General features: G+C 46.0%; 1 protein-coding gene across 5 annotated transcripts; it reads right to left on the minus strand.

Moving 5' to 3' along the window:
- Positions 1-40: 40 nt before the first annotated feature.
- NR1H3 (nuclear receptor subfamily 1 group H member 3) lies at positions 41-27,504 on the minus strand. Of its 5 annotated transcripts, XM_085224700.1 has the most exons (10): positions 27,367-27,504; positions 10,615-10,862; positions 8,546-8,812; positions 5,596-5,804; positions 5,164-5,343; positions 4,678-4,777; positions 3,358-3,471; positions 2,438-2,532; positions 1,967-2,041; positions 41-980 (listed from the first exon to the last, which is right to left on the minus strand). In XM_085224700.1, exons 2-10 carry the CDS (start codon positions 10,730-10,732, stop codon positions 939-941), a joined length of 1,200 nt encoding a protein of 399 aa, XP_085080826.1. In that variant the 5' UTR covers positions 10,733-10,862; positions 27,367-27,504; the 3' UTR covers positions 41-938. The 5 variants fall into 5 exon arrangements, with proteins under 5 accessions (XP_085080826.1, XP_085080823.1, XP_085080825.1 ...); XM_085224697.1 differs by having other exon boundaries at positions 41-2,041; XM_085224699.1 differs by lacking the exon at positions 27,367-27,504 and adding an exon at positions 26,208-26,347 and having other exon boundaries at positions 41-2,041.
- Between the last annotated feature and the right edge of the window lie 37 nt (positions 27,505-27,541).

Below are 27,541 nucleotides of genomic sequence, written 5' to 3' on the forward strand. Positions count from 1 at the left end.
CCTTTCTTCAGTCTAATGATGGCATCAGAGAATGTCAAAATCCTGTATTAGGCTTTATTCTTTTATATAAACATTAACATTTCTCAAACAGATTAGTTAAAAATACAGATTTAAACAAGATTTTTTTTTTTTTTTTTTTTGCAATTGCAATGAGTTATAAAAAACAACAGATTATTTTACGGATTGTTACAAGTGCTTTACAAAGGTGCAGAGTGAAGGCCAGTGGCAAGGGACCAACCTCAAGTGCAAAATGGACACAATACCCTCACCACGGGCATAGCGCTCAGATACACAGCCAAAAAAAAAACAAAAAACAAACCAACAAAAAAACCAACACGAGCCATGTGAATGTAGGCTCTCGGGATGCTCACCAGGCAAGCAAACAGACCCCTATGACAGAGAAGACTCATGAGACCAAACTACCAGGATACTTCAGGTTACATCTCTGAGGTCAGCCATAAAGATGTTACTTGTTTCTTGGAAAATAAGGAACATATTTCGGAACTGTATGCTTCTCTTGTCAGACAACGTATTGCTTTAAGTCCCAGAATACTTATGGATGTGGATACTTAAGAATGCGGGGCATAAATCCGGCGTGGCTCTCACTGCGCCCAACGTGAAGGAAGGATACAGGACCCAAGTGTCCTTCTAAAGCAGTTGGCACTCCTCGTACAGCAGGGACCTCCACATCCCATCACAACCACTGGAACCTCGAGAAAGTACCTTGGAAAGACTTTGGCATGAGGAAGAAGATGCAAGCAGATGAAGTAACACTCAATATTCCTGCAGCCCACAGCTTGTGCAGTGCCCACATATTTCACTAAGTGCAGTGTGTCCTCTCTCCTTGGCCAATACATCTTCACACTCACCTTGGAACACATGCCATATGCTCCAAATTCTTGCAAGTTTTGGAGATCCTTCCACCACATCTACCTTGCCTAGGTACCAGTCCTTCCACCTTTCTCTCTTCTCTTCCACCCCTAAAGACAGAAAAAAGTCTATGCCCTGATTTGTTTTGAACTAACGTTTTCCAGCTGTTAGCAAGTCAAAGGTAAAGTGAACTGGCTGCAAATCAGAATGAGATAGAATTGTGATATATTACGTTAAAAAAAAATAATTCTCTACTCTATGCCTGACATTTTTCTGGTGCACAAATGTTCCCTACCCAGAGGATTTCTCTGTTAGACAAAGGGCACTACACATTAGAATCGCAGAATGGCCTAGGTTGGAAGGGACCTTAAAGATCATTTAGTTCCAACATCAGAGGAATCCTCTTTCCAAAGGAAGGCCAGAATGAAAGGGCACCTCTAGAGATGAAGTCTCACTGTAAGGAAATAACAGCTACTTCTCTTGGAATCTTTGCAAAGGGCAGCACATAGAAGATATTTTATTTATAGGAAACCCAGTGAAACCCCTAGAACATACACACTGACTTCCCTGAGCTCCTCAGATCCAGGTACACTGGGGACCCTGCGTAAGCCTTTTGAGCTGGGTTACTCTCAATAGAGAGGGTTTGGCAAATTCCTGCAAATTCATTTTCATAATCAACGAGAGAGGAAAGGATCAATTAGCAAATCCCCAGGACATGCTTAGAAAAGAGAAAGAGACTGAAGAAAGAGGTGTATGTGTGTGGAGAGTCTTCATTTCTACCGTTTTCAGATGTTTCGTATTATTCATTTGGGGTGTGGGCACTACATCAAAACCAACCCCCATCATCTGATCTACCCCAGCTGCCTCCTGCATAGTCTCATGACAACATTGAAACCCCAAGCTCGTCACTCTCTGCACTGCCTAGCCCAGAGTTCAGTGCTTTGGAGAGGGGAGGCTGGCTTCTCATTAGCAAAGGCTGGGACACGGCGTTATGTCGACACATCAGTGCCCTGGGAGCATGCGGTCACTCATGCACATCCCAGATTTCTGAGAGCAGGGGAGGAAGTTTCTTGTCCTGCAGCCGAAGGGCAAACACCTGTTCAGAGTGAACACTACTTAGTGTCCGAAGACTGACCAGCTTCATTAACATCCGTGGAAACATCAGGTGATCCTGCAGGGTCAGAAATTGACAGCTGTTAGTAAATCCATTCTAAAACTTTGATTTTCGAAAACTAACAAACCCCACCAAACCACTGTGGACGATGCATTACAGACAATCCCAATTTCCCCTAGAGCCTGGAGGCAGCAGTGTGGAAGAACACAGATACAACACTACACCCCAAAACTCCAGACTTTCCATGCTAGCTAACTACACAGCACAATACAGAACAGCAGGCTGTGACAGCTCACAAACCCTCCATTTACAGCTGCTATCACATAGCCACAGAAAGGAACAGCACGACAGTACAGGCAACAAGAGATCTGTTCGATACTACTGTCAGAACTGTGCCTGCATAAACACAAATTCAGTTTGTATCATCGCAGGGATGTCCGGTGAGACACTTACATTTGGTCTGTTGATGCAAATGTAAGAATGAAGGGCTTCCACATAGGTGTGCTGTAGTCTCTCCACCAGGGACTGGTCCTGCACATTCGGTCGGTCTATCAAAAAGCAGGTTAGAAGTAAGCAGGTTGCTACAGGCACCATCACTAGACTTGGCCCTGGTCTAGCCTCAGTTAGGTCTCTCCCCAAAACTCATCTAGCATTCACCCAGCACAGCTGGGACATTGTGAATGCAGCAGCTATGCCAGTTTTCTCGAACTGTTCTTTTTCAATCACGTCTAATGCATACAGGGAATCAGATCTGATTCCTACAGGGGTAGAAGGTTATAGAGACCAAAAAGCACTACATAGATTTTTTTTTTTTTTTCTCTCACATTTGTGACTGACTGAAGATGAAAAGCTGCTGTTATTCAGGAGGGAATGGGAAAGTTTCTCCAGCAGCTAAGCCAGTCTGAAAACAAGAAAAAATAAATAATTCTGATCTTTCAGGTCACTAGACACAGAAAAAAAGATGCAAGGAGTAGAGATAGCTTCTTTTTAGAGCCCTTTCCTGGCCCAGAACAATGTTGTTCTCTCAGAGTACCTGTACTTGTCCACTAGATGTCACTCACACCATGCTACCCATCGCACTTCAGAGACACCAAACATGTTAAGGGGACAGTAAAATAGCAGTTTTTAAATGAGGTAGATCAATATCGGCTGATTTTGCTATATACATCTTCAGAGAAGAATCCGTTTTACTCCTGAGGTAGCACTGGAAGATTCAGAATATAAGGAATACTCCAAGCAGAAGTAGTAATGTGCTCATCCATCATAAGACATTACACCTTCTATTACTTCTCTGCTTTCCATAATCTTCCTTAACTGCTTCCTTTACCCCGCAACTCAGTGCTGTAGCTTTTCAGATCTCCCTGCCTTTTTACCTGCAGAGAAAATGTTGATGGCGATTAAAAGTGCATATTCAGCATCATTGAGTTGTAGCTCATTCATCCCCTTTGAGAACTCAAAGATGGGGTTAATGAACTCAAACTGCAGACCTGCAGCAAACAGAAAAGAAGAGTGTAAGAGTCAGCAGTGGCAATTGCTTCCTCTCTCTTTCTCTCTCCATCTCACAGAATAAGCTGTCAGAAACACAGTCAGCATGCCAGGAAGCAGGGAAGACAGGCAGGCAGACACATCATCAGTTTTCAGATAAGTCTATCCCAAAGACAAAATCCCGCAAGTTTAAAATCTATGCTTTTTATTCCAAACCACCATCTCTTTCAAACCTGGCAGCCCTATTGCTTTCAAATAAAGTTTTAATTCCATGCTGCTGATTCATCTGAAGTCTTGAGATGAAAAAGCAGTTTCAAGAGTTCTGCACTACTCAATTTCCTTTACTTTAAAAATCTGGGAGAGCTGAGAAGATCCTGGTCTAGACCTACAATCACATTCTTTGATAACAGCCTAGCAGAAGTACAATGACATTTAGTCATAACCTACAGAAGACACTGTCATATCATGTCTCCTTGTGCTATGTGCTGTAAAAACATGCTGACAACTAAGCCTTTCCTTCAAAACAGCATCCAAATCTCATTTCCTGTAGTATGTAAGAACAAGATGAAGGGAATCTCCCTGGCTGCCTTCTTTTTGTCTTTCTAATAATTTGAAGAAAAAGCTGCCATGAAGAGCATCAAGCAGGAGAATTGTCTACTAAAAGCTGAAAAAGAAATAAAGTTCAGTTCCCTAGAGTTTGGAACCTTTGTCATGAGAAACTGAGCATTAAAGTTTGAAAGTGCAGTTGAATGGCGTGATGTGGCAGTAAGCTCCAAGAAAGCCATCAGCAGCCTGGAGGGCTGAGACACCCTGAACTTGTGCATGAAGTTACAAAGAATCACAGGAGCTGAGCTTCTAGGTCTTGTGGACCACTAAGCCTCTTCTTATGAGAATGTATCAATTTTGAATCCCTTCTACCGTATCTTCTCATCCCTCAGCAACATGACTCTTGCCACTCTTTTTCACTTATCCTGATACCAGATTGTTTCCTCCCTTGCTCCCAGACTCTTCCTACAGCTCTTGCTTATTCCTTGGGTTCGCAATTATCCTTCTGTTAAAAGCAAAGAACAGAGCCATTGATCTGCTCTTGTTCTAAACACTACATCTAACTTCAAGTCCCATGTACTATTTCCAGCAGCCCACATAAAAAGTGAAAAGATGAAAGAACACAAGACAGGGAAGGAAGAAACACCTGTCTAATGCAGCACCTGCTTTGGCGAAGTCATCCCGATTATAGCTCAGGTCTTTCAGAAAAGTGATGCTCTCAATCTCTGGATTGTAGCGCCGAGATGTCTCCAACAACATCACCTGAAACCAGAGATCACAGTTAGATACACTTGAATACAGGAAAGAACATCACAGTATTAATAATCAATTGAGAGAAAAAAGAAGAAACAACAACAACAACAAAAAAAACCAAGTGTGATTTTCTCAGAATGATTCAAAATTCCAATGTAAATTCTGCTGCATCCTTTGCAGTGTCTCCTCCTGGGAAGGGATTATCTGCTTTCCATTGCCAAGGCTCTTTCCTCATTCTTCTCCGTGGCCCTATGCCAGGATAGCCTCGCACTACAGAGTAGAGGTCCTTCTTTCAGCCTGCCATCCCAAAGAAAGGGATGTAAAACCATTTCTGCAGGCGGGTAATCCAGACTCTGTCTCTGTTACTGTGTACTACTGTGGAGACAACCTCTCACCTCTATGGTAGATGTCTTCAGTAAAGCAATCTGATCTTCCCTGGTGAGCTCCCGGAAGCCAGGTAGTTGCTTGGCAAAGTCCACAATCTCTTGCACTGAGATAATTGCAAGTTCTGTAAAGTGAGCAAAACGCTGCTGCCTTGCTTCACGGTTATTAGGGTCAGGAACTTGGGGCCATGGCTGTGGAGATGAAAAATATATATATATATATATATATCGTGAAAGATGAAAAAAGAACAGAAGGATGAGAAGATGAAGTGAACAGACAAAGAAAATGAGTGAGACACACTGGAATGTTACTTGTTCTATAGAGAACTATGCCTCAAGCATCTCCCTTCTACCCAATACTTCACCCCAACCCTGACTCCTCACAATTCCACTTCTTCCTTATTATTCTTACTATTATAAATTTCCACTGGTAAGAATATTTACCGTCACTTTGAGCCTGTCAGTGAACGAGCGCTGGTTGCACTGCTGTTGAGCAGCCACAAGCTTTTCAATCATGTTTAACTGTTCAGGTGTCAGCTGGTGGGAAGGACTTGGTGGCTGTGGAGGGTTTGGACGCACCACGACTGTCCGCGCCTGATCATCCTCCTGTTTCTTCAGCTTTTTCAGCCGAATCTGCTCTTCAGACAGAACATCTGCAATAGGAACAGCCAGAGATCAATCATAGAGGAACAATGAAAATACACTAAACACAAGGCAGCATGTTGTGGATGGAGAAGCAGAGGTTACAGCTGCCAGCATCTGGCTTATGTACACTCATGTACAAGATACAGACAGTGATACTTATTTGTGGCTCACTCTCTTCTCCACTTGCTCCACTGCCTTTCTTTTAATTGTACTGTCCTGCAAAATATTCACAAAGGACAGTGAACACACGAAGCCCCCATCATGCTGTCCTGCATATGTCAGAAATGGCTTTTGCCACTGAGCAATTTCCCAAAATATCGTACAACATACTCCAAGAGGTGCTCTCTGCACATCACGATGAGTCCATTATATTTTATATAATCCTGCTGTTTTGTTTTTTTTTCTGATACTGCTAAGTTAACAGTTTGTGTCATTTAATCTTCTCCTTAAGAGGTCAGATTCAGTACTAGGTGGAGTTAGACCATGAAAGGACAACCCTCTGCACAGCCCATCTGCAGCAGAAATGTTCAGCAAGTGGAATAAGGAAAAGACAGCTTTGTATAAATCCCACTGAGGAGGAATGTAAGCCCTTCTGAGTAGGGCTGGAAGTCATGGAGTTAAAGAGTGATAGTATTTAGATTCAATATTGTAGAAAATAAAACAAGTCAAGGGTATGTCCTTTCGGAATGCCTTATTGAACCATATGCTCATTAGTTAAATTTATTTAGATGCCTTTAACTAAGTTAATTGAAAAAAAAAAAAAAGATTTTTGATGTAGACTTCTGTTGTTTCTTTAAGTCAGAGCCGCAAAAACTACCTGCAAGCCATATCTGAATCACCCTGTGAGCTACTGATAAATGAACAAAAAGCAGAAAGCAGACTGGAAATAAAATTGTATCTTCAAAAACAAAAATATAAAAATAAAAAACAAAGCTTGACCTTGCTGAAAAACCCTTTGGTCATTTCTTATGCAGAGGTAACAAGGAAAAATGGGTGCTACGCAAGAAGGCAGGCTCCAAAACTGAACAAGTATAAACTTGCATTTCTCAGAACAAACTCTGATAAAACACGCAATAAAAGGCAAGAATTAGGCAATTACTTTGATAGTGTGTTCTGAGGTGGACAATACACAGGATCGGAGGGAAAACCCAAGAGCATAACGCATTCAAGCTGAGATGAACCTTTATCCCAGACTTCCAAAAGTAAGGGAGGGTATGCATGCATGCACACACATACACAAAATGAGAATTCTTACAGCAAAGACATTCAGTACAATTACCACATCAAACATGACCTGTAAGATTGGAGAACGCTAGTCACAGTATGAATTTAAGAACGGAAGAGACTGATTCAGGCAATTACAGTCCCTCACCTCACAGTCCCTCACAGAAGAATTTATATCTGAGGAACAAGTTACCAAGTATCAGAAAACTTGCAAACTGCCTATGCGCAAGCTTCCTTCACCGCACCAAATCCCAAGTAATCTGAGCCACTCAGTTTTCCATGGAGGAGCTATTAAATTTCATGGCACATGCTGGAAAAACAAACTAGCTACGAATAACTTCAGTCAGGAATTAGAAGAATGTTTCCAACAATTTGCAGAGGGAATGACATTCCAAGTAAACAGCTGGGAAACAAAAATCTCATTTTTTGTCATGATTAACAAGGCAAATTTATAGCATGGATTACAGTGCTGACAAGACAAGTGGTTGATAAAATGACCCAATTATTCCTTCTGGCATAGTTTGCCTGAGCTGAAATGTATCCTCTGTCTTCACCAAAAAACAATGAGCAAACACTGAAACATAATCAGGCTCTCTAGCAGTATCTACCTGCAACAGAAGAGTTAACAGGGCAGGCAGGCAGCCTTACAGAATCATTTTTCAAGTGCATCTCTTTCTGTAGCTCTCAGAAGCACGGGGAAACAGCACAGAGACAGCCTACATAAAGCTGATCCAAACCAGTGCGGAAGATTATATATGTTAATATATAATTAAATAAAAAGCTTGCAAAAAATGAAAAGTGCATTTTCTGTTGCTGCAGCTCACTGGGGCTTACTGTTTTTGCAGTAAGCAACCAGAACTTTGTTTCTTCACAGTTCTGGTTGCTGAAGGTCAGAAAAGGAGACTTCACGCAAAATTAATTCTAAGTGAGCATCCATTCAGTCAGCCTTGGTCAGCAGAGGGGTGAAACCTGGGAGCCTTGTCAGGGGAGTGCTGTTTCTGATATGCAAGCAGGAGCACTGCTGAACATTCAGAAACAGCAGCCTTATGGTCCAGTGAGAAAAATAACTAAGTTCACTGAAGGCAGCGACAAGATTGAGTCTGCACAAACACAGCTGCAGTACTGTAGTGCTGCCCTTGACCTCTGTCACGAGGTGAATACAGGAAGTGCTTTTTGGCATTTAAAGAGCATGGTGACAAACCTCATAGTGCAGACCAAAAGACAGCATACTGAAGAACGTGTAAACTTTAGCTGCGAGTCTTTCCTCTGATGTCACACTCCACGATTTCTTACAAAACAGCGTTTTCAAAAGAATACAGCAGAGATCTCAGCACATCAGCGTTGTTTCACCAACAGCCCCACCTCCCCACGTAACCCCCTGAGTTCCCAGCACCTTCTCACACGCAATCCAGCCTGTAGCGTGCATGGCTCACGTGTGCTGCCCAGGGTTCACACCGTCCTCTCCCTTACACCCCCCGCCCGCCCCCTCATCCCAGCACCCCCCAGCCCCACTTCCTGCACTCACACTGCTCCCGCATGCCTGCCTCCTGGCACTTGCGCAGCCGGCACTCCTGACACTTGCGCCGCATATACATGTCCATCTCACACTTGCCGCCATTCTTGCAGACGTACTGGGCGCCCTTGATGACACTGCGGCGGAAGAAGCCCTTGCAGCCTTCACAGCTCAGCACGTTGTAGTGGAAGCCCGAGGCCTTGTCCCCACACACACTGCAGACTTCATTTCCCAGCATCTTGGGGGCTGGGCCCTTCTTCCGCTTCAGCGGGGGGTTTTCTATGAGAAGAACAGTAGCAAAAAACAAACAGACAAACAAGTCACATACACACAAGAGGCGAGCATGGCATTTGCAACTGATGGCCCCATTCCTTACAATGACCAATACACTCGCTCAAACCCAGTATCTCCTACGTACATGGATGAAAAGTCACCCTTTTCACTCCTCTGGGGTAAGCACATCTGCAACAAACCAAACATTGACATAATCCAAACAGTTCCATGCCAAATGTAAGCAGACATCGCTTTACACTTGACTCTACTATGGAGCAGATCAAAGTGATAAAATTATGCTCAAGCACGATGTTCTTCTGCACATTCCATCAGCAGAAACGACTTAGCCAACTAACAAATAGCTGCTGAAAAACTGATCTGAAATTCAAGATTGCACAGAAAATAATTATTTTCAAAATTCAACACATGGGAAAACCTTCAAGATAGAAGACAGCAACTCTGTGCAGTCAGGATCTAGCAGCTGACAAGCACTATGTGAGCTCTAGTAACTTCTGTAACCCCAAAGCCATCATTTATTTTTCAAGATGACTGCTCCTCACTCCTTAAACTAAAACATTCTCACTCTTCATTTCTTAAATCTTTTTACTCTGTTAAAAAAAAAAAAATAAAATTGCCTTGCATTTTAAATGGTCTTGTGCAGCAGTTCCCAGTTTTTCTTACCTCATTCTCATGGATCTTAATTTTGTTTTCAGAACATATGTTTTGTGACATCTTTGAACCGCTCCAGCCAGTGCTAAAGCATTCTACTCAAATGCTCACTGATGTTCTTTGTGCATCCTCTCTTTATTAGCCATCCCCATTTTCATTCCACTAGCCATGCTGTCATCTGACATGTTCTACACAGCTCAATGCATGTACTTTTTTGTCTGTTTGACGTAATAGATCCTTCTATGACAGCTTTCATAAACACTACAGACAGAATGGCCTTGATAAGGCTCAGAAATTATTATTAGTGTTCTTCACTTCATATTGGTTTTCAGACGTAAGTATCTTGGTGTTGATTTTCAATTCCATTGACTTTGCAAAGGTCTGCAGGTCATTCGTTTTGGCATGCACATCTCATTGCAGACTGGAGATCAGGAAAATGTCAGCAGAAAGGTTAAGCCTCTGATATTCTCCTCTCTTGATTTACTCTACTTCTCTTCACACAATCACTTACAAAGAAGAAATTACGCAATGCCTGTATTTATGTCAAGTTACTCAGTCTCCTCTTACACATAATTTAACTGGTATAAAAACTTTGATGAAGCTTTGAATCACAATCAGATTTCAGAGTGACAGCAAGATAAACCAATAACTCCACATGATGGATCCATCCAGCATGTCTTTTGACTGTCTTTAGTAAGTTACCTAAAGATCTGACAACCATCCTTACAACTATTTCACTGAGTCAAATAGGCTTAAGGTTTCATCTAAGGAAATTATTTTCCATTTTGAACATTAGGCATTTTAGTTATACTGCTTATCATTGTCATTTTGCATAGTCAAAGGTTGAGATGCATCAAGCTTGACCATCATCTTGGTACCTTTGCCCCTCATTATGGTCCTCCCTCTTTAGTAGATTCACTCTTTAACCATTTTCTCCACATTTCGTAACTTTTCTGCATCTTTTGTAATGCATTCATTAATTTCATCTTCAACTACCAGTAATGGATTCTAGTCTTACACACTGGTGTTTCAGATGTAGCAGTACTCACTTTAGAACTTCTCCAAGCATCAGTATTATTTACAGCTTAAAGAATGGAATCCCTTTAGGTTGTAATCATTTAATAAGAATTTTTCCATACCTGCATGCTTAGGGGGGTTCTCTGAGCCAGAAAAGAGTGAAAGGCCTTCCTCCTCCATCTCAAATACACTTGCCACCCTCTTCCCATGGTCCTGTGTGCTGAGTTGAGTGGGACCCATGGAGGCCACACAGGAAGGGCTTGCTATAATCTCATCTCTGCAGCATTGTTACTGCAGAGTAAGGAGCAGCAGGCGACTTTCTTCAAAGTCTTTAGTTTTTCCCTGCTACTGAAAGTCAGAAAGGAAGTACCTGTGGAGAAAAACAGAGACAAAAGAGGCAAGACTTCAGCTCCTGAGACTATTAACTCCCCAAATCTATTACAGCAAGATTGTTTCCTTATTAAGGGACAATTCACTTTGTTTTTTATCAATATTTATTCCCTTGAAATAATATTTTAACAAACTGTGGTTAAAATACAGTAACAGCACACTCCAATGCAAAACTGTTTACTGTCACATCAAAGCAGGACAAACCTCCATTACCACTAGCACCACCAGAGGACTTCAGCCCTAATCTTTCTAAGCATGTGAGAGGGAAATTCCAAACTCCACAACCAGAGGCCTTTGCTGAAGCTTCCAGGAACCAATTACTCACTGCTGCCAGCTGTGCTGGATTTTGTTGCATGAATTCCTGAGCACACAGAAAATCATAAAAGACAATTTTGATACACTGATCTAGCAATGACTAATTTCACTATTACTAGCAACAGCTGAAGGCTGTGCCAAGGATCAATGATGCATCAAAGATGAGGATTACCAATCCTCCCCTGACCTACAAAAATAAACAGAAAACCAGAATTCTATCTAAGGGAAACCGTGGCCATTATACCACTCTCAGGAAACATTCACCACCAACCTTCTGGAGACACCCTTTTCCAGGACTTGGAAACGATACTAAAAAACATCCTTTTCTAAAGCACCAACTCTGCACTACATAACGTGAACCTGGAAAGTGAATCCAACTACTTTTTCCAAAAAGCTCTACTACCTAAACAGAAAAAAAGTCTGACCAGTTAGATTGCAAAGACTTAGTGAAACTGATGTAAACTGCTAGCATAAACACACCTTTATCTGCTCCGACATGCATACAGATCACTTGATCTTAATTCTGTGATTTACCAATGCAGGCTAAAAGGATTAACTGATTTAAAAAGCAACTGCCTTAAAGGCCAGGACCAGTTTAACTTGGCCGATTGAGTTCAGGACTGGAAGTGTGCCACTCTCTAGAAGAGAAGAGGTGACAGAAGGCTGTGCAGCAGCACAAACATAAAGCATCAAGTAAAACAGGGACATGCTTTACGCAGTGCACTGCTGACTGGGAGAGGCAGAGGACTACTGCCCCAAGCCTCTTCTTCCCTCCTCTACATTTGGACCAAACCATATAAGTTCTCTTAGAATGCCAAAGGCAAAAGACAAAAGCAGTTGTGCCACAAAACCACCCCCTCCCAGAACTCTGACAGCAACAGTCATCACGTACAAATCCAGCCATACTGTCAAGATTGCTAGGCTCTTGCCATGCCTCTTTATGCCATGACAAACAAAGAAGCAAGTGTTAAAAACCATATATTAAAAAAACACATATTAATTTATGAGACCTTTGTAAACACAGACTCAGACTGCATAAGGAAATCAAAACACAGCCACACAATCACTGCAAAAATAGACTAGGATAAGTGCAACTGCAGCAAATGTAGAACACAAAGCCACAAAAGAACAAGAAATCCCAGAGTAAAAGACCGCAGCATAACAGACCTGATTTGCAAACAATCTAAAGAGATACGCAGTTCCCAAAAGAACAGCGTGGATATCACAATTAACTTTAAAAAAAATATCCACAGTAAATCCTGCAGCAACAGAAAACCTTGTGGAGAGGCACAGAGCACCACCAGGAGATGGGAACTTCAGTGAGAGAAACCCAGAGCTGCCCTGTATTCCTACATGTATGCTCCTCATGGATGCAGAGCTTCAGATCTCCAGGGACATGTTTGGGCACAAAACAGAAAGCTGAGATGCCTGAGTACATCTCCACATTCCTTTAAGTCACGCAAAAGATTCACTCAAGCATTAATTACTGTGAAGAATGAAACACTGCTGGTAGTACTTGCAGCACTTCTTGAAGAAAAGTGCTGTCCGATCCTCCAGCTGATGGACAGTGACGGTGCTCAGGCCCTGCTGCCTGCAGGCAGTGACACAGCCCTGCTGCATCCCAGCCACGAGCTGCAATGTATTCCGGGAAGTAAGGGAGGAGGAGGGCTCCTCCTGATGGGATTACAAAATCATTTCATCCACATAATCACGACTGACATTGCAAGAGTGAAACTTCTTGTCAGCAGGACATCTGGAGCCCAAAGGGGAGGGATTTTTTTTTCTTAAAAAAGGGACTGCTGACTTCCTGGCAATGTCAGACTAGCCTGCAGGCACCCAGCACACAGCAGGGGTATGGCATATCAGTCACTACCTTCATGCTGTGAAACCAGCCCACGTGTTCCTACCTCATGCACCATCCTCTGGCACTTCCCCAACAGAACGGGCCAGACAGGAGCAGGAAAGATGAGAGGCCAAGGCTGCTCCTAAGACACAGTATTTTTAGTTTTGTAGATGCAGTAACAGTTCCAGGCTGTGGAAAATAGACCTAACTACAAACAGCAGCACTCCTGTGGAGCAAGGTAACAAAAGCTAAACTAGCCTTTTCCCCTCAAGCAGATAAAAGAGGCTGTGTGATTAGGCGGGAAGTTTCACAGAAACATATGACGGTTGTTTTCACATAACTCCAAATGTTCTCGAGTTCTGTACTAATATTAATGTTATCAGAGGTTCATATCTCCCAATTTGTACCACCACTTCAACTTGAAATAAAAAAGGGTGATGCAAGCCTGAACTACAAAAATGAATGCAGACTTCTTGACATCATCTTCCGCACTGCCTCCACCTTCTGTCTCGACTCTGTCAGTTTTAGAAACCAGCACTGGCCAAGTGACAAGAGATGGGGCAATCGCTTCTCCAACGCAGCTTCTACAATGTAGGAACCTGGTGAGCATACACCGCACAGGGAAGCACGCATACATGAAAGGCAGATAGAAACAATTCTCCACCTCATCACTCATGTCTCAGATTCTCTCACTGTCACTCATGTCTCAGATGAGACGTTAAACATTTCTGAAAAATGGTGTTCCTTACATCTTTTCTTCCCTCTCTGATGGTCTTGAGATCAGCGCTCCTCAAACAAAATACTGGAATAGGGACTAGAGGGGCCTGGCTCTTGCACTTCATGTTTACTACCAGAAACCTTCACTCCTCCCTCCAGCACCAGCCTTGTCTGAACCCATACCCTCAGCTAGAAGACCCCTTCCGAGCTCAGCTGAAGCATTTATGCACTCTTTTGGAAATCTCTGACCAGACATGTCCTCAAGAGCCACAAAACTACAGAACATGCTTATTTTCTGTCCCATGCTCTCAGAGGATAAGTAAAGGATATAGCTTTGCACAGCAAAGCACACAGATGAAGAAGCCAAAGGAACCAGACGTAGTTACTGTAGTCATACTTCTGATAAAAATGTCTGTTCTCTCCACAGCATCCTTTGCCTGGTACTTTGTGGGAGAAGTTTACAGACCAGGAACCAAACCAGATACAAGTGCACGTCTGGAGAAACCGTGCTGTGGAGGGCAGGGATAATGACTGGAAAAGCAAAGTGGGCCTTTCACCTCCAAGCACTGAACGCTCAGAGGAAACGTTGGCTTTTTAAGAAGTTTATGCAAGTCCCTGGGATCTTTCAAAAGAGGAGCTACTAGTCAGAGTCCTGGTAAGTTACAAAATCCTACAGCCTTCAGACAAGAGAAAAGAAGCAGTTATGTTTTAGTTCTGTAATGAATCACCAGTGCACACTGCAGCACGTCAGCACCAACAGAAGAGACCCTGTGCATGTACACACGTAGTACCATGACTGTGCTCACGTGCCATATACGTGTGTGTCAACAGGACTGTGTGGATGGGCCTAACAAATGGGCTGCTGGAGAACCAATGTGTCTGAAGGGAAGGACTCTCAGAGAAACTTTCAGCAAGAATATAATTTTGCATTTGGGCTTCTAGATGCATTCTGACAGGCAAAAAATACTCAAACTGAACCTACCTCTGAAAATAGGTCAAAATAGGGTCTTAAGTATCTCCGCTGAAAGCTAAATTCTCAGTGTGCACACTGGTGATGATACCTTGGGTACAAAAGCTGACTGTCAATCCAAATGTCTGAGCAAAAAAGAAAAAACACCATTGGACTGACACATTACAGAATTATAATACAGCATTAGCATACAACAAAGCTTCTCAGGAGACATTGCTCTTTCAATTCTTTCGTAAGTACTAACAGGTATTTTGCAACCCAATGCTCTTCCTATAGCTTCTCTGGTGCAGCATCGACTTCAGACTGTCAAAGGGAGGAACCAAACACGAAAATGCAAGATGTGCCAAGAAGCTCGACACGAAAGTACTGTTCTTAACATTATGTTTACAAACAAGGGCAAGAACTGCTCAGTAACTCTGAGTGAACAGCAAGTAGCTCCATGTCCTAGTGTTCCAGCATTGCATTAACCTTTGGATGTCTCAAGCATAAAGACAGCCACACAATGGAATTGGCCTACAAGCCCACCTATCTCAACAGCAACGGTAGAAAAGCTACAGCCTATTAAGAGCTGTCACTGGCTACCAAGCTAAGCTTCAGCAGACCGCTACCAGTTCCGCAAATGCGTGGCACTTGTCTGAAAGAACTGGAAGCTGCTGCCACTTCCGACAACCACAGAAAGCAGTTATTCCTGGCTGCAGCCAGCTGCCCATGGTGGACAGCACTCGGGTTTCCTGTTCCTACCTCTGTCTCTAGTTCTGAGTCTTAGAGCCCATGTCCTCTTACCTTGGCTCTTCCTCCCGTTGCTGACCAACTTTCTTATTACCCATCCCTTTGCTGACCTCTGGAACAGCCTCTGCTTAAGTGTTTGTCTCTTCCTTAAACTGATGTATCCCTGATCTCGCCAGCTTCTCACTGTGGCACCTGGCTCTCATGGTGAAGGCTTTCTTTGGACTGGCTCTCTGCCCTTGGCTTCAGTCTGTTCTTAACACACAGCACGATGTCTCCTACCTCCAAGTACAGATGCCATGGCAGCTCCCAGAGAACAGCTCCAAAAGTGACTAAATACAAGACAGATTAACATAAACAAGTGTGTGTCACTTGGCTGAAAGAGTGCAGGAAAGAGAATAGGAAGGCATAATGATGGTGTGCATCAGGATGGAAGGTGGTATTCTGTAAGATGGTTTCTGCCCATTCCCCTTAAGCTTGCCAAGAAAGAGAGAGTCAGGCTATTATAGAAAAATACCCTAAAAGAGTTTTTAGCTTTGGGAGACTGAAGGGCAGTCTCTGTAACTTTCAGATCTTTTACTACAACAATGCAAATATTTCTGCACACATTCATCAGTCTGTATGCAGCATGATTTAAATGGTCTGGACACACAGAATACGCTATTATCGACAAGTAGCAGCAGCAACAGAAAATCCAAACCATTTCTGCCCAACGCTGGGGAAAAAGGACTGAAAATAGGACTGAAGCAAAAGAAAAATTTCTCTCCACTGAACATTTGCAAATTCATTAGTGAACTGAATTACAGCCATATGACATAATAGCACTATCAAACACAACACCATAATTCAGGGCAGAATCAGTCCAAAGGACTTCTGCTTCGTTCTATATCAAAATCCAAGCTTATTCCTAGCCTGTGTCTCCACAGCACAGGACTAGCTTCTTTCCTACACAGGGCACTCTGGGAACAGGCCTTCCCAAACTATCCCTGGGACGAAGACAGAACATGCTGGCTCCAATCACACCCAGAAACTTACAAACTCTGTAGAGGAGCTCCTCACTCCAACAGTGACAGTTCTTCTGTCACTTCTTGAAGACAGTTCTTCAAGTCAGCTCTCCCATACACGTCTCATCCAGCAGGAGATGCTCCCTCTCCTCTCACCTGTCTCTCTCATTAAGCCTTATATCCAAAGACTGAGGTTTTGGGTTTGCCCTTGCTTTCACCTCTTGGTTTCGGCCTGATCAAAGGGTGCCATGTCAAAACAAGAAACAAGGGGAAAAGAGTGATACAGAGACTGTTCTCAGGGTGGGTGAGATCCTGAAGTGGGCTGAGCCTTTCTGTTTCCTCCCTCCCTCCCTTCCTCCCTCCCAGCTGCCCTTGATCCTGCAGAGAGGAGGAGAAAGGAGACGGGGTTACTGCCGTTCACTCACACTGCACACAGGGTGCTCTCTGGTCTCTTTTCCTGTTTGCATGGAAGCATCGTTCCCTCTGACAAAGGAAGAGAGAAAGAGGCAGAAAGGGAGCGAGGGAACAGATAATGGTAAGAAAGGATAGACTCTTCCCTGGTTAATTAACTGAAAATTAATAATAAGTCTATCAGGGCTGATGTGGCACCTTGCTGACATGAAACGCCTCCAGAAGCCATAGACCCAGGTTCCCTTGAAGTCTACAAAACAGCACAAGTCAGGCTGAGGTAGCAAAGTTGCAGCCCCTCTTATCCTTTCCAGGCTTTCTACTGCCTCTTTCCCTCAGCTTTCAAGCTTCTGACTAATCTAGAATATAGTCATCCTGAGCTGCCAAAACAAGAGTGTGCACTGGTTTCTAGTAAAGAATATACTACAGTAACAGCACCCCCAACCACCCTACCAAAAGACAAGCCACCATCTCCCAGCCCAGTCTGGCCAGCTAAGCCATGGCCCCACATTCCAGTGTGGGGAGCAAAGGGAACACAGCCACACGGATTGATGCCGACTTCCACAGCAACCACAGGGGAGAAAGCGAGCATAACTTGCCATTTGCAGCTGAACTGCAATAATCCCCAGCTCCTGGCTGCAAATCCAGCTCCAACTGTCAAATGGCAGTTTGACTGCTATCAGCGCCGACCTTCAGACGGCAGGAAGCGCAACCGAGGCTCCAACAGAAGCTTCGAACAGGAAAAATCCCATCTGTGCTCCTCCCAGGAGGATGAAGCACACAGAGCAAAACAGCTGCCCCCTCCTCCTATCACAGGAGCAAAGGGCAGCTCTGTGCTGCTCCCTCGAAGAAGGGGAAGGGAGGGGATCCAACCAGCAGCCTGCTCTGCAGAGTGTTTGTTAGCATCAGCTGTAAGCACTCCCTAGGAAATTCACGTAGCAGCAACAGCATTCTTTTGCTAGTGCCACTCACAATATCCCCATGCAAACTAAGGTATCCAAACATTAGATTTTTTTTCCCTTGCACATCTAAATATATCTATACAAAGGCGGTTTTGCTTTGTGTTTCATTTTCTTCCTACGGCACCCGTATTGGCTATGAGTGTAATTCTCTTGTCCTTCTGACCACATTGCCAGAGAAAATACAGGTAAAAGTGACAATTGTTCAAGCAATCGGAAAACTTCCTCCTCTGAAGTTATCTGCTAATCAGCAGGAATTAAAGTTATCCCCAGACCTGTCAAGCGAACACGACTCCAAAGAGATGGGAAATAGCCAGTGTCACCTGAACCAGAGGTATTGGCAAAACTAGCTATGTTTTAACAGCCTGCTTGTTCTTGTTGGGTTTTTTTGTTGTTGTTGTTGTTGTTTTCAAATGGGGCTGTGCATTAGTGGAAAAAAGAAGATTTAAAGAAACCTCTTTCTCCAACCACTATGTACTACTACCTTGGCACCATATGACAGAGAAAAGAAGATATCCCTACCTGGCAGCCTATGTTCTCCCTTTCTGAACTTGAGTCCGACAGATACTACATCCCTGCTTCAGGAACACAGGTTTGACTCACGAGGGGTGTGAGATGTCACCCCAATAGTATATCTAAGCTGAAGGAAGATGAGAACAAACAAAAACCACGGAAATAATGGTGACTACCCAGAGAAACATCCTCATAGTGGAGATCAGGGAAGAGGGCTAAACCCAGCCCACAGCCAATAAGAGAATCAAAGAAATTACAACCAGAAAAACAGCCCTGCCAGCCTTTCTCTGCATGTAGAAAATAACAATAAATAATCACGTACTGCTTACCTGATTGTTTCCTTAAAGTAATTTAATCTCCACAAAACTCTCAGGAAATAACATCCCTGGCCCCTGCCTATTCTAACCACCTCCAGCAGCTGGCATCACCAAGGAGAGATGCGCTCGGCTCACCAGGTGGTCTCAGCCCATCTCTTCAGTATCAGAACCCAAAAGTGCTGCTGGCTCCTCTGAGGAAGACACAGTCTGATTCATTGACAGATCACCCTCTCTCAACCTGGTCTCTACCCTCCAGCACCTCTGCAACAGAAGAACAAAAGGCAAAAGAAGAAAGAAAAACTGAAGGAGAGGGCTGTTTGTGGTACAGTTGTTTGTTCATTTTTCTATTTCCTTCTTTCCACCCACTTCCTTTCATCAATGTGCTGCATATCACCATAACTAACACGGGATTGTTTCTGGGAAACAGCTTGTTATAATGCATCTATATAGCACTTAGTATCCAAGCACCATCCCACCTAAAAGCATCTATCAAAACAAATACTGCTGCTCATCACAGGCAAAAGAGAAATACAGTACTGGATCGCAAAGTAGGCAGGAAACTCATTAAGACTCCCTTAAGGGCAGTAGGGGAAAAGTACCGATTCCCATTCATAGAAATATTATCCCTAGATACAGCACAGAGGTCAAGAAGAAATGACAATACTACTGAAACACTCATATGAAGAACATATCAGATGAATACAGGAACTGAGTCTAAATTGCTTCAAAGCAAGCTGGACCATTCCACATCTTGGTCTATTCAGCACTCATCCATTACCTAGGGATACATTTTGGCAGATTTTGCTAATATGGCTCTTAGAAGGGCAGAAGCGAGGCACAGCTTTGAATTATACATCCAAACCTAAATCAGCAAGACGTGATAGAAAAATTGCCAAGAAACACAGTAGTGAGAGGCATTTAGGGCTGCATGGTTCAGATCAGAAGACTATTAAGAGCTCTGTTGGAAGTCAAACTTGTACCGCTTTTGACTTTACTATCCTAGATCCTGGCCCTCATGGTCTATTTCCCCATCCCTGGATGCATACAAGGCCAGGCTAGATGTGGCTCTGGGCAGCCTGATATAGTGATTGGCAACCCTGCACACAGGAGGCAGGTTGAAACTAGATGATCATTGTGGTTTTTTTCAATCCAGGCTATCCTATGATTCTATGAAATGATTCTGCTTTGGGGTCATTTCAGCTAAATGCTTAGAAGTACAATAACAGCAAGGTAAGGAGGAGGAATTATTTTTCTTTTTAAAATAAACTCACAAATAAAAGCTCGAAGGGAAGGGTTAAAGATCTGAAAATGAGAGAAAGAGGATCCGTGTGACAGGAAGGGAGCGTGTGAGAGGGCATGTGACAGTCTGTGTAGCAGAATGTGTGCGTCGATCCCATTCCCTCTGAGGTTCCTGGCCAAATGCAGAGCTGAACTTTCTGCAGACTTTGTCCTGCCAAGTCATGTTCCCTTCTCACACCGCCTGACATCACCACAAACACTCAGCTGGAAAACAGACCGGAGCGGGGCAGAGTCCACTGTGGTAGCACCAGCCAGTGGGATGGCTGCAGAGTGGCACACCCTCCAGCTGGCTGAGCTGAGCCTCTGCTCCTGCAGCTAATCTCCAGGCACCTGGAGCTTCACCCTGGTTCATCCAAACTGAGCCCTAACGTAGGGCAAGGGGACCTGAGGTGCTTTTCTATGCTTTTCTACGGCCCAAATTCCTTCAGCCCAGAACAGACTGGAAATCTGCAAAAAATCTTTAATAGAGAAAAGCAAAGGAACCTAACCATGAGAACATCAGGTTTCATCTAAGCAATACAGCACGAGGAGCCCACTCCATTCCTAGTTCCTGCGCAGTCCTGTCAGGAAGAGGAGAAGGAAGTGAATGGCAGAACCTACGGGCCACCAACCAAAGAACCACGAGCCAGCAGCTGTGCACAGACGAAAGCTTTGGCAGGTGCCACATGCAGCAAGCGAGCAAACATTATTCCGGTCAGAAAGCTCCTGCCAGCCACCTTCTCAGAAACAGCTGCAGACCCAGTAATGTAAGCATGAGCGTGTGGGAGCAGGTAATGGGGGCTGCCAGCAGGCAGCTGGGCTTCTTATCCTGATCCTTGCACCAAGGTTAAGTGCGGGGATGGCTGCTGCTTCTCGGACAAAGCAGAAGGCACCACCCAGAGCAAATAGTGGGAAGTATCACTGGGAGACCAGGCTGGAATGGGGCAGGACAAAACCTCCAGTCTCTCCTTGTTTTAACTTTCACTACCAACCCCAATCTGCTGCTAAAAGCATAACAGGAAAATATCTTCAAAGTGCAGGTAGTAGAGAGAAAAAAAATGTTTTCTTCAGGAAAAGAATTCCACTTTCTCCATCCTGTTCTACTTCTAGGAAAACAAAAAGCAATTTGGGAGCTTCTATAGAGCAAGAGAAAAGTTTTCTTCAGTTCCACAAAAGCCTGAAAGTTAACTCCCCTCCTCTCAGACACACTCAGATAACAGGAGCTCCATGGCAGGCTCTGAGCTCATCCGTATTCTGTATTTCAAAACGCTCCCAAAGTCGGTACCTGAAGGCCACATGCCAGCTTCTTGTCCAGCATTCGGAGCGACGGCTGCTGAGCCGCCTCGGTGGCAGCACCTGTGCGAGCTGCAGCACGCCGCCGAGGGCCCCGCACCATCTGCAAGTCAGGGCAAGTGCCATCGCAGCCGGTCCCAAAGGCTCTCCCAACACACCTTCACACACCCGCCAACATCCGCACGTGGGTCCTCCCTGGGAGGTGCCACTGGAAGCCACTGCGCACACCTCACTAAGAGCTGCCCATGTATAAACTCACTGAGAGCTGCCCATGTACAAACGTCCAGGAAAAGTCACCGGCGCAGCGTGCGGAGTCCTCTGGGGAGCGGCACGTTTCTGCATGTGTGACTCCGGCCACAGAGACGCATACAGAACTGGTTCAAAAGCCTGCACCTCTTTGCCCTCGTTTCACAAAGACTACTTAAATAGACTACTTAAATTCCAAATGTTTCTATTTAGAGAGGACTTCACACACATTTTTTCAAGATTGCATTCACTGAATTTTTTACAACGATGACAATATATGATAAAGCCTAACACAAACACACAAACCCTCTCCAAGCAGCACACGGTCACTGAGGAATGTTTAAAGAATGCATTTCCTAAATTTGAGAAAGTCCTTCAGTCCCTGGAATCAGAATCCATTGAAGGATCAATCCATAAAGGACAAGCGGCAGTTTCATCACTGCGATCATTCACTGAAAGCTGGGGGAGGGAAGCACGCTCCGGGAGGGAGGTGTTTTTCTCTTCCAATCTAGGAAAAACAACACAAGGGAGGATGAGTTACACTCATTCTAAGATCTGGAAGGACACAATGACCGAAAACATGCAGTTCATTTTGATAAGTACAGATAACAGCGCCTTGTTAAAGCAAAACTGTTTTAACAGTACACACGCCAGCAAGTTAATTTTTTTCTTATTTGCCCAGTGCTTGATTATAGTCTAATTATAAAAATTTAATTTTGCATGCTTTTAATTTGACCTTTTAATGCAAACAGTATTGCAGAAGTCACTAGGAAAGACGTTATTCACCTAATAAATTCAAATGGCCATATTCCAATGTAAACATTTGCTGTGATACAATAGCATAAGCTGATGTATGCAGATACACTCTATCATCCTGCTTAGCAAGTAGTAAATTAGCCTAGCTGATTAGAACAAACCTTGCTTTTAGGAAAACACCAAATGCAAAACAAGGTTTACGTGGATTACTTGGATCACCAACATAAATCGTGACTTAAAATCGGCAGGTGGGAGCCTTGCTTTGAGCCACACAGCAGTGCTTGTCTCACAGCTGGACCACGGTCAGCCAAGACTCCCCTTTCCCAAGAAGGGCAGAAGATCTCACTTCTGTGCCCAGCTCGTTTCAAGGAATTTTACAAGTGTATTTACCAGTATTTTTAAAAAAACCTTACAAAAAACTAGAAAACCTAACACGCCAGGGAACACCTACTCTTGTCAGTCACTTGCTGCAGCAACCGGTGTGATACCAACCTAATATTGTTTATTTCCATCCCAGAGATGTTTCTACATGTAAACAATGCAGCATGGCTCTGCAGCACGGATTTGACGGCCTTTCAGTCCTCCCATCCCATGTGAGTTCTCCTACTTAACCCTAGAGAGAACAATTATGGTAGCTTCCAAATTCAGAGAATTACATTCCTAATTTTCTAACATAGTTCTTTTCATTTCACCACCAACTAAAGAAACAAAAGCAGGATTTTGCTCTTCCCTACGTGTGCTACCCCAAGTAGCCTTTGCCCTCCCCAAACAAGAGGCTTAAAAGCTTGACGGTGCATATTCCAACTCACTTTACTAAGCAATAATGATATCACCTTAACATTTTCTTTCGGATTCTCAATAAAGCAAGCAATTTTGCCTTACAGGAAATCTGCTTTTCAGATCTCCAGATCTAAACTAACAAGCCCCACAGGCTCCAGGGATATCCATCTCCTTGTTATCGAGGTCACAAGAAACAAATTTGTCTGTGCTCCAAAAATGGAAAAAAAAAAAGTGTTTTGTCCTAAGCAGGAAGTCACAGAACAAAGCAACACGAGGTGCTCAAGTAACATATCACACCACCTTTAACTGAGATATTTTTAAGATCTGCCGAACACAGAAAGCCTCTCCTACTTTAACAACGTTCTGCGCATCTGTCATACCGAGGCTTATTAAAATGCAGCTTCTAGCTGCAGTAACCACAATGAAAATGCAAGGTCGAACACTGCACTTACATATTAGCAGAAGTATGATCTAAGACCAAGTTCAACCTGTTTGCAGACTGGATGCAGAACCGTACCCGTGCAGAAAGCACTCCCCCAAACTCCTTCCTAAGGCTCCTTCCCACTCAGTTTCTACAGCAGAGAATGTGATCCTGCCCTCCTAAATTATTATGCTGTGAGAAAAACAAGGCAACGCACTGCACTGCAGAGCAGCAAAACACTTTTCCCCAGCCAAACAAAACAGCGTTTCTGTAAGGTCTCACCTTAATGCTGAAATTGTCATTTTTCTCCGAGACTGTCAGATGCGCAAATCCTATCCAAGGGTGGGGAAGGATGAAGGAAAATGACAAAATCTGGTAAGTTTTCCTATTCAACTTGCAAAGATACATAGATCAGTGACAACAAGACTTCCACAGCAGCTGCTTCCAGAGCAGAACATAGGATCATCCTTCAGTGCATTCAAAGACAAAGCACACTATATTCTGTATCTTTCCCTGGGCAGATGGGACTTCTGAGAAACAACTTCTTTTTGAAGGAAAAAAAAAAGTCCATCTCAATAGCCAACAGTCACAGACCAAATCTAGTTACAAAAGCCAAATCTAGTTACAAAAGATGGAACATGAGTAGTCCGTGCCCATCACCGTTTCTAAAGACTGGATCAAACAATCAGCAGCAGATTTCATCCTTCCCTTTACCAAACATCGAGTGCTTCCGAATCATAACAGCAATTCCTAGAGAAAGTACCTTGACTGAAAAAGTTGTCTGAACAGAGATAACAGCAATCCGACACGCATTAACACGCTGGAAACACAGCTCTGCCTACAGGTGTGAGCTCAGCACCAGGCAGTGAGCTCCCCCCCATAGCTCCGCAGCACACTCCTGCTGTCCTGCACACCGCCAGCTCCTCGCTGCACCGCAGCCAGCAAAGGGGACGCCGTGACAATGTACAGAGCTGCAGCTGCAGCAGCTGCTAACTGCCAGCAGCGGTAACCAAAGGCACTCTGCCAGAACAGAGCAAGTCAGTGATAAAGTTTCCTGTTGTTTGACATTTTTTTGGTTAGGTGATTCATACACACAGTCCCTGTTGCAGTGCTTCTCCTTGCACCCCATTACAGTACAAGCAGCTGCAGGATTCCTTGGACAGCTACAGAATGGTGGAGACAGGAGGGGAGCTAATTATTTTAGTCTCCATTTTTCTCTCCCAAAAGTTGGCCGCCCTCTGTGACAGATGCACCTCTGTAAGCACACATAAGAAAGAAAACCTACTGAACTCAAGTGCTAGATTCCAGTGAGTGACTACAGCAGGCAGCATCCAGCGTGCATCGCAGGCCTTGCAGCAGGAAGAACCCTCTGGTGAATGTGTCACGGGTGTGGTTGTGGAGAAAGGCAGCAAGGCCAAACTCCATCTGGACCTGGCATAACCTGTACTATGTCCAATGCCCTCTCTCCACAACCCAAAAGAAAGTAAGGCTGAGCTTAGTAACATTCGGCTGCAATTTTCACACCAGATTTGCTGCCTTAACTGGAAGAGAAGACCACCACTCACTGAAGAAAGTAGCAAACAGATTTTTCTTTTTCTGTTTGTCCCCAGTAGAGCCTTCTCCCTGGTGCCTGGGAAGCAGCACACTCCATGTACCTTGGGATGAGCAGCAGAGCCCAGAGGACAGTCTGCCCTCTCTGCAAACATGACCTGCAGCCACAGCCGGGAGCTGCCACAGTGATCCAAAGCATTAGTCAGGCGTGTGAGTCAGTGGCAGAAACTCCCTTAGAAAAGCCTTACAGTGAAAGGCCCAGCTGTGCCTTTAGGGGGAAGAAAGGGGGCATCCATGAGAGAAAGCATTCCTCTTCAAGCACAGATCCGAGGGATGCTGCTATCCTGCAATGGAACACTCGCTGTTAAGAGTCTGAGGACCTTAACACAACTTACAATGAAGCGGCACAACAAGAAGCCGATGTTCGCAGTTACCCTCTTACAGCCCCACGCACACCTGCCACCGGTCTGTGTTCCAGAAGGTGGGTGATCAGAGCTGACAGCAAGGAACAGGTGACCCAACAGCAATACAGAGCTGAGCCGCACAGACAAGGAAATGCGACAAAGCTAACAGAGTAAACATCACTCTGCACCTGGCGGTTTCTCCAGCAGAGACCCAGGCTCTTTGGACGCAGCAGATGTGCGACGCCCCGAGCCTCGACCCCTCTTCAGCTCCTCGCCCGCCCATCCACTCCTCCCAGAGAGCCCCTTCCAGCGCCGTGACCCCGGAGCCCCGCCGTCCCCAGGGCAGGGCCCTTCGCCCTCCGCTCCGCCCCGAGCCCGAGCGCGGAAAGGCGCGGCCGTGACGGCCGCCTCGGGGCCCGGCTCCGCGGGACGAGACCGCCCCGCTCCGTTCCGGCACCTTCCAACGCGGCGCAGGAGCGCGGCGCAGGCCTCGGGCCGGGCGGCGGCGGAGCCGAGCGCTCCCCTTTCCCCCCCTCGGCCCGCTCCAGCCCCGGAGGAAAGTTACCGGCCGGCGCGGCTCCTCGGCGGCCTCGGCGACGGGCGGCCACCGGCCCCGGCAGGTGTCCGAGCGCCCGAGCGGCCGGCGGCGGCGCGGCCCGGCTGCGTGCCGCGGAGCTGCCGTGATGTAACGCGCGGCCCGGCCGCCCACCGCACGCCCGGCCCGGCCCGCCCCGTTCCGGCCCGGCGGCAGCGACCGCCCCCGGAGAGCCCGGCCCTCGGGAGAACGAAAGCAAAGCGGGGCGCCGTGCCGTGCCGGCCCTTACCGCAGAGGTCTCGGCTCGGCTCGGCTCGGCTCGCTGTCCCGACGCGACGGTCACCGAAGTGCAAGCGAACAAACTCAAGTGCCGCCGTAGCGCTGCCAGCAGCGAGTCCGCTCACGCTCCTGGCCGTGCCCGGGGCCGCCCCGCATCGCCCCTAGGTGTCAGTTCTGTCGAATCAGCGGAGAACCGAACCCGGTAAAGAACAGCACGAGACTGGTACCTCCGGTTAAGCGCACGCAGTCCCGGCCTGCTGACACTTTTTCTCCCCACGCCCTCTATGGCACGGCGTCAGCAGCGAATACCAGGAAAGATCAACGTGACCTGGTGCTTTCCAAGAGCTACGGAATCACAGTCGTTTTAATTCATTAAACATCCAAGCACGTCAAACAAATGGCTCCATCCAGCCGCAGCTGAGTTACACAGACATAAGCCCTGTATTTCTGTAAGAAGCGACGCGTGACTCCCAATGCCTCAAAGCACACTTTCTAAGTGAACGCAGACAAAAGCAAAAGCTGAGACCCTCGCGTCTCCAATCACGGGTAGATAGAGTCAGGCAGCACACACCGCCAAACACCCCAACCACCCATCATTTTCTCCTCCTTTCTCGAAGCGGCCCCGCCAACCCGCGGGCAGCAGAGGCCGGGCCTCCTCCCTGTCCACGATCCCGAGGACGGCAAGGAAGAACCGCAGCTGGGCACAACTTGCAAAGGCAGGCCCGGGGGATGGGCGGCACGGACCCGGAGCACGTCTGCACTCCTCCTATCCCATAAAACACACCCAGGGGATGCAAGAATACTATGAAACTTTCTCTGTTTTCACGAGAACGCGACGCGGAGAAACTGACGGACGGCCCGCCCGCATGCGGAGCGAGGGGATGCTTCATGAGAAACGCAGTGACCATCGCACGCCGTAACTCGGGCAGCGCCTCGCATTTAGCAACCCGGCCCGGGGACAGTTTGAGCAGCGCCATCACCGGGCGCGTCAGGGGAGCCGCGGGGCTGGGACGCTCGAGCCGAGAGCGGGCGCGGCCCCACCGCGGAGCCGCAGGGCGGCAGGGAAGGCGGGCGGGGGGGCACGGCACGGCCCTCAGAGGCACCGCACAGCGCCGCGAGCCGGCCCGCGGAGTTCGGCGGGACAACCGGCGCGTCCCGGGCCCGTTTACCAGCGGAAGGAGCCGCCCGTCGTCCCCTCGCGTCCCGCGAAAGCCTCGGGGCCGCCCCGGCCCGGCCGGGCCCTGCCCGCCTCAGCGCCGGCCCCACCGCCCGCCTCAGCCGGGCCTGGGCCAGGCCGCGCACGCGCCGTGCGGGAGGAAGGCGCGCGCCCGCCGGCAGCGCGCG

The sequence above is a fragment of the Meleagris gallopavo genome, chromosome 5 (genome assembly GCF_905368555.1).
Source record: "Meleagris gallopavo chromosome 5, MGAL_WU_HG_1.1, whole genome shotgun sequence".
NCBI lineage: Eukaryota > Metazoa > Chordata > Aves > Galliformes > Phasianidae > Meleagris > Meleagris gallopavo.

Coding starts and splice junctions, on each gene's coding strand:
- NR1H3 (XM_085224697.1), bottom strand. CDS start 10,732: ATGGGTCCCACTCAACTCAGCACACAGGACCATGGGAAGAGGGTGGCA. Junction 8,813..10,614: donor GAACCCCCCTAAGCATGCAG/GTATGGAAAAAT, acceptor TTCTTCTCATAG/AAAACCCCCCGCTGAAGCGG. Junction 3,472..4,677: donor GGATGACTTCGCCAAAGCAG/GTGCTGCATTAG, acceptor TGTTTGCTGCAG/GTCTGCAGTTTGAGTTCATT.